At 45.1% G+C, this 12,027-nt stretch overlaps 1 protein-coding gene across 1 annotated transcript in view; it reads right to left on the reverse strand.

The window, feature by feature from the left end:
- LOC139412436 (mucin-2-like) overlaps positions 1–12,027 on the reverse strand; it is a 28,410-nt gene that overhangs the window by 6,504 nt on the left and 9,879 nt on the right. The window contains exons 28-30 of the mRNA XM_071159226.1: positions 11,633–11,676; positions 11,296–11,538; positions 9,619–10,535 (exon numbers count right to left, since the gene is read on the reverse strand). Coding sequence (XP_071015327.1) covers positions 9,619–10,535; positions 11,296–11,538; positions 11,633–11,676 — 1,204 coding nt within the window. The remainder of the gene's footprint in view (positions 1–9,618; positions 10,536–11,295; positions 11,539–11,632; positions 11,677–12,027) is intronic.

Here is a 12,027-nt window from a genome sequence, read left to right on the forward strand (position 1 = left end):
GGTGAATTCTTTAGGTAGCGTTGTGGATGTAGATGGAATAGACTCCGTTGTGCTTTCTTGAACTGTTGTAGTTCCACCTGTGGTAGGTGTATTTACCTCCACAGTTGTTGTCGTTGAAGTCGTGGGATTGGAAGTAATGCCAACTGGCCTTGTTGTTTCTTCACCTGTTGATGTGGGCTGTGGTGTTGAGGTAGAGATTTCAACACTTACGGTGGTGGAAGTGGTTGTTGGGCCAGTGGTGAATTCTTTAGGTAGCGTTGTGGATGTAGATGGAATAGACTCCGTTGTGCTTTCTTCAACTGTTGTTGTTCCACCTGTATAAGGTGTAATTACCTCCGCAGTTGTTGTGGTTAAAATCGTGGGATTGGAAGTAATGCCAACTGGCCCTGTTGTTTCTTCACCTGTTGATGTGGGCTGTGGTGTTGAGGTAGAGGTTTCAACACTTACAGTGGTGGAAGTGGTTGTTGGGCCAGAGGTGACAACTTTAGGTGGCACTGTGGATGTAGATGGAATAGTCTCCGTTGTGGTTTCTTCAACTTTTGTAGTTCCACCTGTGGTAGGTGTAATTACCTCTGCAGTTGTTGTGGTTGAAGTCGTGGGATTGGAAGTAATGCCAACTGGCCCTGTTGTTTCTTCACCTGTTGATCTGGGCTGTGGTGTTGAGGTAGAGGTTTCAACACTTACAGTGGTGGAAGTGGTTGTTGGGCCAGTGGTGAATTCTTTAGGTGGCTTTGTGGATGTAGATGGAATAGTCTCCGTTGTGGTTTCTTCAACTTTTGTAGTTCCACCTGTGGTAGGTGTAATTACCTCTGCAGTTGTTGTGGTTGAAGTCGTGGGATTGGAAGTAATGCCAACTGGCCCTGTTGTTTCTTCGCCTGTTGATGTGGGCTGTGGTGATGAGGTAGAGGTTTCAACACTTACAGTGGTGGAAGTGGTTGTTGGGCCAGAGGTGACAACTTTAGGTGGCACTGTGGATGTAGATGGAATAGTCTCCGTTGTGGTTTCTTCAACTTTTGTAGTTCCACCTGTGGTAGGTGTAATTACCTCTGCAGTTGTTGTGGTTGAAGTCGTGGGATTGGAAGTAATGCCAACTGGCCCTGTTGTTTCTTCACCTGTTGATGTGGGCTGTGGTGTTGAGGTAGAGGTTTCAACACTTACGGTGGTGGAAGTGGTTGTTGGGCCAGTGGTGAATTCTTTAGGTGGCTTTGTGGATGTAGATGGAATAGTCTCCGTTGTGGTTTCTTCAACTTTTGTAGTTCCACCTGTGGTAGGTGTAATTACCTCTGCAGTTGTTGTGGTTGAAGTCGTGGGATTGGAAGTAATGCCAACTGGCCCTGTTGTTTCTTCGCCTGTTGATGTGGGCTGTGGTGTTGAGGTAGAGGTTTCAACACTTACAGTGGTGGAAGTGGTTGTTGGGCCAGTGGTGAATTCTTTAGGTGGCGTTGTGGATGTAGATGGAATAGACTCCGTTGTGGTTTCTTCAACTGTTGTAGTTCCACCTGTGGTAGGTGTAATTTCCTCTGCATTTGTGGTGGGTGCCTTTGTTGTTGTTGTTGAAGTCATTGGACTGGATGTAATGCCAACTGGCCCTGTTGTTTCTTCACCTGTTATTGTGGACTGTGATGTTGAGGTAGACGTTTCAACAATTACAGTGGTGGAAGTGGTTGTTGGGCCAGTGGTGAATTCTTTAGGTAGCGTTGTGGATGTAGATGGAATAGACTCCGTTGTGCTTTCTTCAACTGTTGTAGTTCCACCTGTGGTAGGTGTAATTACCTCCGCAGTTGTTGTCGTTGAAGTCGTGGGATTGGAAGTAATGCCAACTGGCCCTGTTGTTTCTTCACCTGTTGATGTGGGCTGTGGTGTTGAGGTAGAGGTTTCAACACTTACAGTGGTGGAAGTGGTTGTTGGGCCAGAGGTGACAACTTTAGGTGGCACTGTGGATGTAGATGGAATAGTCTCCGTTGTGGTTTCTTCAACTTTTGTAGTTCCACCTGTGGTAGGTGTAATTACCTCTGAAGTTGTTGTGGTTGAAGTCGTGGGATTGGAAGTAATGCCAACTGGCCCTGTTGTTTCTTCACCTGTTGATGTGGGCTGTGGTGTTGAGGTAGAGGTTTCAACACTTACGGTGGTGGAAGTGGTTGTTGGGCCAGTGGTGAATTCTTTAGGTAGCGTTGTGGATGTAGATGGAATAGACTCCGTTGTGCTTTCTTCAACTGTTGTAGTTCCACCTGTGGTAGGTGTAATTACCTCCGCAGTTGTTGTCGTTGAAGTCGTGGGATTGGAAGTAATGCCAACTGGCCCTGTTGTTTCTTCACCTGTTGATGTGGGCTGTGGTGTTGAGGTAGAGGTTTCAACAATTACAGTGGTGGAAGTGGTTGTTGGGCCAGTGGTGAATTCTTTAGGTGGCGTTGTGGATGTAGATGGAATAGTCTCCGTTGTGGTTTCTTCTGCTGTTGTAGTTCCACCTGTGGTAGGTGTAATTTCCTCTGCATTTGTGGTGGGTGCCTTTGTTGTTGTTGTTGAAGTAAATGGACTGGAAGTAATGCCAACTGGACCTGTTGTTTCTTCACCTGTTATTGTGGACTGTGATGTTGAGGTAGACGTTTCAACAATTACAGTGGTGGAAGTGGTTGTTGGGCCAGTGGTGAATTCTTTAGGTGGCTTTGTGGATGTTGATGGAATAGACTCCGTTGTGGTTTCTTCAACTTTTGTAGTTCCTCCTGTGGTAGGTGTAATTACCTCTGCAGTTGTTGTAGTTGAAGTCGTGGGAATGGAAGTAATGCCAACTGTCCCTGTGATTTCTTCACCTGTTGATGTGGGCTGTGGTGTTGAGGTAGAGGTTTCAACACTTACAGTGGTGGATGTGGTTGTTGGGCCAGTGGTGAATTCTTTAGGTGGCTTTGTGGATGTAGATGGAATAGTCTCCGTTGTGGTTTCTTCAACTTTTGTAGTTCCACCTGTGGTAGGTGTAATTACCTCTGCAGTTGTTGTGGTTGAAGTCGTGGGATTGGAAGTAATGCCAACTGGCCCTGTTGTTTCTTCGCCTGTTGATGTGGGCTGTGGTGTTGAGGTAGAGGTTTCAACACTTACAGTGGTGGAAGTGGTTGTTGGGCCAGAGGTGACAACTTTAGGTGGCACTGTGGATGTAGATGGAATAGTCTCCGTTGTGGTTTCTTCAACTTTTGTAGTTCCACCTGTGGTAGGTGTAATTACCTCTGAAGTTGTTGTGGTTGAAGTCGTGGGATTGGAAGTAATGCCAACTGGCCCTGTTGTTTCTTCACCTGTTGATGTGGGCTGTGGTGTTGAGGTAGAGGTTTCAACACTTACAGTGGTGGAAGTGGTTGTTGGGCCAGTGGTGAATTCTTTAGGTAGCGTTGTGGATGTAGATGGAATAGACTCCGTTGTGCTTTCTTGAACTGTTGTAGTTCCACCTGTGGTAGGTGTATTTACCTCCACAGTTGTTGTCGTTGAAGTCGTGGGATTGGAAGTAGTGCCAACTGGCCTTGTTGTTTCTTCACCTGTTGATGTGGGCTGTGGTGTTGAGGTAGAGATTTCAACACTTACGGTGGTGGAAGTGGTTGTTGGGCCAGTGGTGAATTCTTTAGGTAGCGTTGTGGATGTAAATGGAATAGACTCCGTTGTGCTTTCTTCAACTGTTGTTGTTCCACCTGTGGTAGGTGTAATTACCTCCGCAGTTGTTGTGGTTAAAGTCGTGGGATTGGAAGTAATGCCAACTGGCCCTGTTGTTTCTTCACCTGTTGATGTGGGCTGTGGTGTTGAGGTAGAGGTTTCAACACTTACAGTGGTGGAAGTGGTTGTTGGGCCAGAGGTGACAACTTTAGGTGGCACTGTGGATGTAGATGGAATAGTCTCCGTTGTGGTTTCTTCAACTTTTGTAGTTCCACCTGTGGTAGGTGTAATTACCTCTGCAGTTGTTGTGGTTGAAGTCGTGGGATTGGAAGTAATGCCAACTGGCCCTGTTGTTTCTTCACCTGTTGATCTGGGCTGTGGTGTTGAGGTAGAGGTTTCAACACTTACAGTGGTGGAAGTGGTTGTTGGGCCAGTGGTGAATTCTTTAGGTGGCTTTGTGGATGTAGATGGAATAGTCTCCGTTGTGGTTTCTTCAACTTTTGTAGTTCCACCTGTGGTAGGTGTAATTACCTCTGCAGTTGTTGTGGTTGAAGTCGTGGGATTGGAAGTAATGCCAACTGGCCCTGTTGTTTCTTCGCCTGTTGATGTGGGCTGTGGTGTTGAGGTAGAGGTTTCAACACTTACAGTGGTGGAAGTGGTTGTTGGGCCAGAGGTGACAACTTTAGGTGGCACTGTGGATGTAGATGGAATAGTCTCCGTTGTGGTTTCTTCAACTTTTGTAGTTCCACCTGTGGTAGGTGTAATTACCTCTGCAGTTGTTGTGGTTGAAGTCGTGGGATTGGAAGTAATGCCAACTGGCCCTGTTGTTTCTTCACCTGTTGATGTGGGCTGTGGTGTTGAGGTAGAGGTTTCAACACTTACGGTGGTGGAAGTGGTTGTTGGGCCAGTGGTGAATTCTTTAGGTGGCGTTGTGGATGTAGATGGAATAGTCTCCGTTGTGGTTTCTTCAACTTTTGTAGTTCCACCTGTGGTAGGTGTAATTACCTCTGCAGTTGTTGTGGTTGAAGTCGTGGGATTGGAAGTAATGCCAACTGGCCCTGTTGTTTCTTCGCCTGTTGATGTGGGCTGTGGTGTTGAGGTAGAGGTTTCAACACTTACAGTGGTGGAAGTGGTTGTTGGGCCAGTGGTGAATTCTTTAGGTGGCGTTGTGGATGTAGATGGAATAGACTCCGTTGTGGTTTCTTCAACTGTTGTAGTTCCACCTGTGGTAGGTGTAATTTCCTCTGCATTTGTGGTGGGTGCCTTTGTTGTTGTTGTTGAAGTCATTGGACTGGATGTAATGCCAACTGGCCCTGTTGTTTCTTCACCTGTTATTGTGGACTGTGATGTTGAGGTAGACGTTTCAACAATTACAGTGGTGGAAGTGGTTGTTGGGCCAGTGGTGAATTCTTTAGGTAGCGTTGTGGATGTAGATGGAATAGACTCCGTTGTGCTTTCTTCAACTGTTGTAGTTCCACCTGTGGTAGGTGTAATTACCTCCGCAGTTGTTGTCGTTGAAGTCGTGGGATTGGAAGTAATGCCAACTGGCCCTGTTGTTTCTTCACCTGTTGATGTGGGCTGTGGTGTTGAGGTAGAGGTTTCAACACTTACGGTGGTGGAAGTGGTTGTTGGGCCAGTGGTGAATTCTTTAGGTAGCGTTGTGGATGTAGATGGAATAGACTCCGTTGTGCTTTCTTCAACTGTTGTAGTTCCACCTGTGGTAGGTGTAATTACCTCCGCAGTTGTTGTCGTTGAAGTCGTGGGATTGGAAGTAATGCCAACTGGCCCTGTTGTTTCTTCACCTGTTGATGTGGGCTGTGGTGTTGAGGTAGAGGTTTCAACAATTACAGTGGTGGAAGTGGTTGTTGGGCCAGTGGTGAATTCTTTAGGTGGCGTTGTGGATGTAGATGGAATAGTCTCCGTTGTGGTTTCTTCTGCTGTTGTAGTTCCACCTGTGGTAGGTGTAATTTCCTCTGCATTTGTGGTGGGTGCCTTTGTTGTTGTTGTTGAAGTAAATGGACTGGAAGTAATGCCAACTGGACCTGTTGTTTCTTCACCTGTTATTGTGGACTGTGATGTTGAGGTAGACGTTTCAACAATTACAGTGGTGGAAGTGGTTGTTGGGCCAGTGGTGAATTCTTTAGGTGGCTTTGTGGATGTTGATGGAATAGACTCCGTTGTGGTTTCTTCAACTTTTGTAGTTCCTCCTGTGGTAGGTGTAATTACCTCTGCAGTTGTTGTAGTTGAAGTCGTGGGAATGGAAGTAATGCCAACTGTCCCTGTGATTTCTTCACCTGTTGATGTGGGCTGTGGTGTTGAGGTAGAGGTTTCAACACTTACAGTGGTGGATGTGGTTGTTGGGCCAGTGGTGAATTCTTTAGGTGGCTTTGTGGATGTAGATGGAATAGTCTCCGTTGTGGTTTCTTCAACTTTTGTAGTTCCACCTGTGGTAGGTGTAATTACCTCTGCAGTTGTTGTGGTTGAAGTCGTGGGATTGGAAGTAATGCCAACTGGCCCTGTTGTTTCTTCGCCTGTTGATGTGGGCTGTGGTGTTGAGGTAGAGGTTTCAACACTTACAGTGGTGGAAGTGGTTGTTGGGCCAGAGGTGACAACTTTAGGTGGCACTGTGGATGTAGATGGAATAGTCTCCGTTGTGGTTTCTTCAACTTTTGTAGTTCCACCTGTGGTAGGTGTAATTACCTCTGAAGTTGTTGTGGTTGAAGTCGTGGGATTGGAAGTAATGCCAACTGGCCCTGTTGTTTCTTCACCTGTTGATGTGGGCTGTGGTGTTGAGGTAGAGGTTTCAACACTTACGGTGGTGGAAGTGGTTGTTGGGCCAGTGGTGAATTCTTTCGGTAGCGTTGTGGATGTAGATGGAATAGACTCCGTTGTGCTTTCTTCAACTGTTGTAGTTCCACCTGTGGTAGGTGTAATTACCTCCGCAGTTGTTGTCGTTGAAGTCGTGGGATTGGAAGTAATGCCAACTGGCCCTGTTGTTTCTTCACCTGTTGATGTGGGCTGTGGTGTTGAGGTAGAGGTTTCAACAATTACAGTGGTGGAAGTGGTTGTTGGGCCAGTGGTGAATTCTTTAGGTGGCGTTGTGGATGTAGATGGAATAGTCTCCGTTGTGGTTTCTTCTGCTGTTGTAGTTCCACCTGTGGTAGGTGTAATTTCCTCTGCATTTGTGGTGGGTGCCTTTGTTGTTGTTGTTGAAGTAAATGGACTGGAAGTAATGCCAACTGGACCTGTTGTTTCTTCACCTGTTATTGTGGACTGTGATGTTGAGGTAGACGTTTCAACAATTACAGTGGTGGAAGTGGTTGTTGGGCCAGTGGTGAATTCTTTAGGTGGCTTTGTGGATGTTGATGGAATAGACTCCGTTGTGGTTTCTTCAACTTTTGTAGTTCCTCCTGTGGTAGGTGTAATTACCTCTGCAGTTGTTGTAGTTGAAGTCGTGGGAATGGAAGTAATGCCAACTGTCCCTGTGATTTCTTCACCTGTTGATGTGGGCTGTGGTGTTGAGGTAGAGGTTTCAACACTTACAGTGGTGGAAGTGGTTGTTGGGCCAGTGGTGAATTCTTTAGGTGGCTTTGTGGATGTAGATGGAATAGTCTCCGTTGTGGTTTCTTCAACTTTTGTAGTTCCACCTGTGGTAGGTGTAATTACCTCTGCAGTTGTTGTGGTTGAAGTCGTGGGATTGGAAGTAATGCCAACTGGCCCTGTTGTTTCTTCACCTGTTGATGTGGGCTGTGGTGTTGAGGTAGAGGTTTCAACACTTACAGTGGTGGAAGTGGTTGTTGGGCCAGAGGTGACAACTTTAGGTGGCACTGTGGATGTAGATGGAATAGTCTCCGTTGTGGTTTCTTCAACTTTTGTAGTTCCACCTGTGGTAGGTGTAATTACCTCTGCAGTTGTTGTGGTTGAAGTCGTGGGATTGGAAGTAATGCCAACTGGCCCTGTTGTTTCTTCACCTGTTGATGTGGGCTGTGGTGTTGAGGTAGAGGTTTCAACACTTACGGTGGTGGAAGTGGTTGTTGGGCCAGTGGTGAATTCTTTCGGTAGCGTTGTGGATGTAGATGGAATAGACTCCGTTGTCTTTAGGTGGTTTTGTGGATGTAGATGGAATTCCGTTGTTGTTTCTTCAACTGTTGTAGTTCCACCTGTGGTAGGTGTAATTACCTCTGCAGTTGTTGTGGTTGAAGTCGTGGGATTGGAAGTAATGCCAACTGGCCCTGTTGTTTCTTCACCTGTTGATGTGGGCTGTGGTGTTGAGGTAGAGGTTTCAACAATTACAGTGGTGGAAGTGGTTGTTGGGCCAGTGGTGAATTCTTTAGGTGGCTTTGTGGATGTAGATGGAATAGTCTCCGTTGTGGTTTCTTCAACTGTTGTAGTTCCACCTGTGGTAGGTGTATTTTCCTCTGCATTTGTGGTCGGTGCCTTTGTTGTTGTTGTTAAAGTCATTGGACTGGATGTAATGCCAACTGGCCCTGTTGCTTCTTCACCTGTTGATGTGGGCTGTGGTGTTGAGGTAGAGGTTTCAACAATTACAGTGGTGGAAGTGGTTGTTGGGCCAGTGGTGAATTCTTTAGGTGGCTTTGTGGATGTTGATGGAATAGACTCCGTTGTGGTTTCTTCAACTTTTGTAGTTCCACCTGTGGTAGGTGTAATTACCTCTGCAGTTGTTGTAGTTGAAGTCGTGGGATTGGAAGTAATGCCAACTGGCCCTGTTGTTTCTTCACCTGTTGATGTGGGCTGTGGTGTTGAGGTAGAGGTTTCAACACTTACAGTGGTGGAAGTGGTTGTTGGGCCAGTGGTGAATTCTTTAGGTGGCGTTGTGGATGTAGATGGAATAGACTCCGTTGTGGTTTCTACAACTGTTGTAGTTCCACCTGTGGTAGGTGTAATTTCCTCTTTGTTTGTGGTGGGTACCTTTGTTGTTGTTGTTGAAGTCATTGGACTGGATGTAATGCCAACTGGCCCTGTTGTTTCTTCACCTGTTGATGTGGGCTGTGGTGTTGAGGTAGACGTTTCAACACTTACAGTGGTGGAAGTGGTTGTTGGGCCAGTGGTGAATTCTTTAGGTAGCGTTGTGGATGTAGATGGAATAGACTCCGTTGTGCTTTCTTCAACTGTTGTAGTTCCACCTGTGGTAGGTGTAATTACCTCCGCAGTTGTTGTCGTTGAAGTCGTGGGATTGGAAGTAATGCCAACTGGCCCTGTTGTTTCTTCACCTGTTGATGTGGGCTGTGGTGTTGAGGTAGAGGTTTCAACAATTACAGTGGTGGAAGTGGTTGTTGGGCCAGTGGTGAATTCTTTAGGTGGCGTTGTGGATGTAGATGGAATAGACTCCGTTGTGGTTTCTTCTGCTGTTGTAGTTCCACCTGTGGTAGGTGTAATTTCCTCTGCAGTTGTTGTGGTTGAAGTCGTTGGATTGGAAGTAATGCCAACTGGCCCTGTTGTTTCTTCACCTGTTGATGTGGGCTGTGGTGTTGAGGTAGAGGTTTCAACAATTACAGTGGTGGAAGTGGTTGTTGGGCCAGTGGTTAATTCTTTAGGTGGCTTTGTGGATGTAGATGGAATAGTCTCCGTTGTGTTTTTTTCAACTTTTGTAGTTCCACCTGTGGTAGGTGTAATTACCTCTTCAGTTGTTGTGGTTGATGTCGTGGGATTGGAAGTAATGCCAACTGGCCCTGTTGTTTCTTCACCTGTTGATGTGGGCTGTGGTGTTGAGTTAGAGGTTTCAACAATTACAGTGGTGGAAGTGGTTGTTGGGCCAGTGGTGAATTCTTTAGGTGGTTTTGTGGATGTAGATGGAATAGACTCCGTTGTTGTTTCTTCAACCCTTGTAGTTCCACCTGTGGTAGGTGTAATTACCTCTGCAGTTGTTGTGGTTGAAGTCGTGGGATTGGAAGTAATGCCAACTGGCCCTGTTGTTTCTTCACCTGTTGATGTGGGCTGTGGTGTTGAGGTAGAGGTTTCAACACTTACAGTGGTGGAAGTGGTTGTTGGGCCAGTGGTGAATTCTTTTGGTGGCGTTGTGGATGTAGATGGAATTGACTCCGTTGTGGTTTCTTCAACTTTTGTAGTTCCACCTGTGGTAGGTGTAATTTCCTCTGCATTTGTGGTGGGTGCCTTTGTTGTTGTGGTTGAAGTCATTGGACTGGATGTAATGCCAACTGGCCCTGTTGTTTCTTCACCTGTTATTGTGGACTGTGATGTTGAGGTAGACGTTTCAACATTTACTGTGGTGGCATTAGTTGTTGAGCCAGCGGTGGCAATTTTAGGCGGCTGTGTGGAACTTTCAGTGGAAGTCAATGTAGTTACCTCTGCAGTTGTTTTGGGTGCCTTTGTAGTTGTGATTGAAGTTGAGGGCTGTGATGTTGAGGTAGAGGCTTCAACATTTTCAGTTGTAGATGATGATGCTGTGGTGTGTGTGAATGTCCCGGATGTAATTGTATTGGTAATTTGGGAGTGAGGCTCTGTTGTCAATATTCCACCTGTGAAGACTGATTCTGTTGTTGTTGAGGGCTGTGTTGTTGATGTTAAAGGCCACAATGTACCTGTAAGGTGAGGTAGTGTTTTTGTAATTGACGCAATGGAAGTTACTGGTGGTTTTGTTGTGACATTTGATGTCGTTGTTGCCATACCAGTGGTGACTACTTTAGGTGGCTTTGTAGATGTGATTGTCTCAGTTGTTGTTTCTTCCTTTGTTGACGTTTCGGCCGTGGTCAATGTAGCTACTTCTCCACTTGTTGTGGTTACCATAGTTGTTGTAGTTACAGTTGTCGGTTTGGGAATTGTGACTGTACTTGATCCTGATGATGTAGTTGAAGGATTTAATGATGAACTTGTGGTGATTTTAGGTGTCATCTCCATTGTTGTAGAAGACCAAGTTGAAGTTGGTTCTGTTTTTGAAAAATATATACCTTTAGTTAACTTGGCTAGAATAATAACATTTTAATTTACCAAATAGCTCATATTTACAATACTTATCATTCATATTCAATTTGAACATATCGTCAATATGAATTAAGCTCATCACTACCACCTACAGTAGGGTCTACCTGAACCTGAATACCTGAGACTCCACCAGGGGCCCGAGCTGCTACGGGTCCAAAATTCAAACTTTTCCTTCTGGTCCGGATCGAGTCATGTTTGATTGTCATTGGGTCTTACAGCTGACTGACCTGATTGGACCTGAATGGACCCGACAACAGCTCTGCATAGCCTGTACCATATTTATTTTACTATAATATGTTGAATTTATTGACTTCTAGAAGGCCTAGACAAAATATACAACATATACAAATTAACCAGAGGAGCATCTTGGCTGATAAATATAATTAGTTTGTCACTCGGGTCCAATCAGGTCTGGTCTAATCCTGGACCAGTTAGAGTATGGGTCGGGTCTAGATCTGGTTGTCGTCGGGTCCATTCGTGTTTGGGTCTGATTGTTCTCGGGTCTGTTCGCGTCCAGGTCCCCCTTCATTTTAAATGATTGTATCCGTTCAGGTCCGGGTCTGATTCTCGAGTTTTGGACCCGAGAAGACCTCTACTACCATCTTCCATACAAATTGCTATTTTCCATCAAGATTTCCATTTATCAGTATGGTATTTAGCACAAATTGGGCTGCCCTTTAATCATTCAAGAGTTTCTCTCCTTACCAGATGTTGTGAAGTGGAAGACAGTTGTGGGTTTTAGTGTGGTTGTTGCATGGACAGTTGTTGTTGTCAGAGGGGATGTTGTAGTTGGTACTGGAGTTGTGGTCACTTGACAAGGGGAAATGTTCCTGGTAATGGTTCCGTTCGCGGCACAAACAGCAACAATGCAGTTACCAATCCCATCTGTTGTATTGTAGAGGGTTGCTCCATATGGGTGTTGTTTACCATTATACAAGCACGTACAATCTGCAATAAAACAAAGTATTTTAAATTAGATTCAATCAATGTTGCTTTGGGCATTGCTAAATATTTTATTTTTATTTGATGATGTCATCCTTACCATTTACATCATAACTACAACTCACTCCAGTCATTGTGCAGGTGCTTTAAAAGAAGAACAATGATGTAAATGTTTTAAATATTCCCAGTTTTAAATTATATAGATATAAATGTTTTGTTCAAAATACTATTATAGAGGTATAAATAATCAGGACTTGGTAATAAAGTACTGTAAGTTGTGAAATGCATGGGGAGCAGGGCATGTTTTCAGATTGCCATATAGCCATAATTGGCATCACTATGGAAAAACTAGCATGACTTTCCCATCTTAGACAAACCCCTTACCACCCTCTTCCCTAAAATTAATGCAATACAGAAAACCTAATACTTTCACAGTTAGAACATTCAGAATATGCTCTGAAATAGCACAGTTACTGTGAAATGAATGATTTTAAC

Source organism: Oncorhynchus clarkii, chromosome 6, assembly GCF_045791955.1.
Source record: "Oncorhynchus clarkii lewisi isolate Uvic-CL-2024 chromosome 6, UVic_Ocla_1.0, whole genome shotgun sequence".
NCBI lineage: Eukaryota > Metazoa > Chordata > Actinopteri > Salmoniformes > Salmonidae > Oncorhynchus > Oncorhynchus clarkii.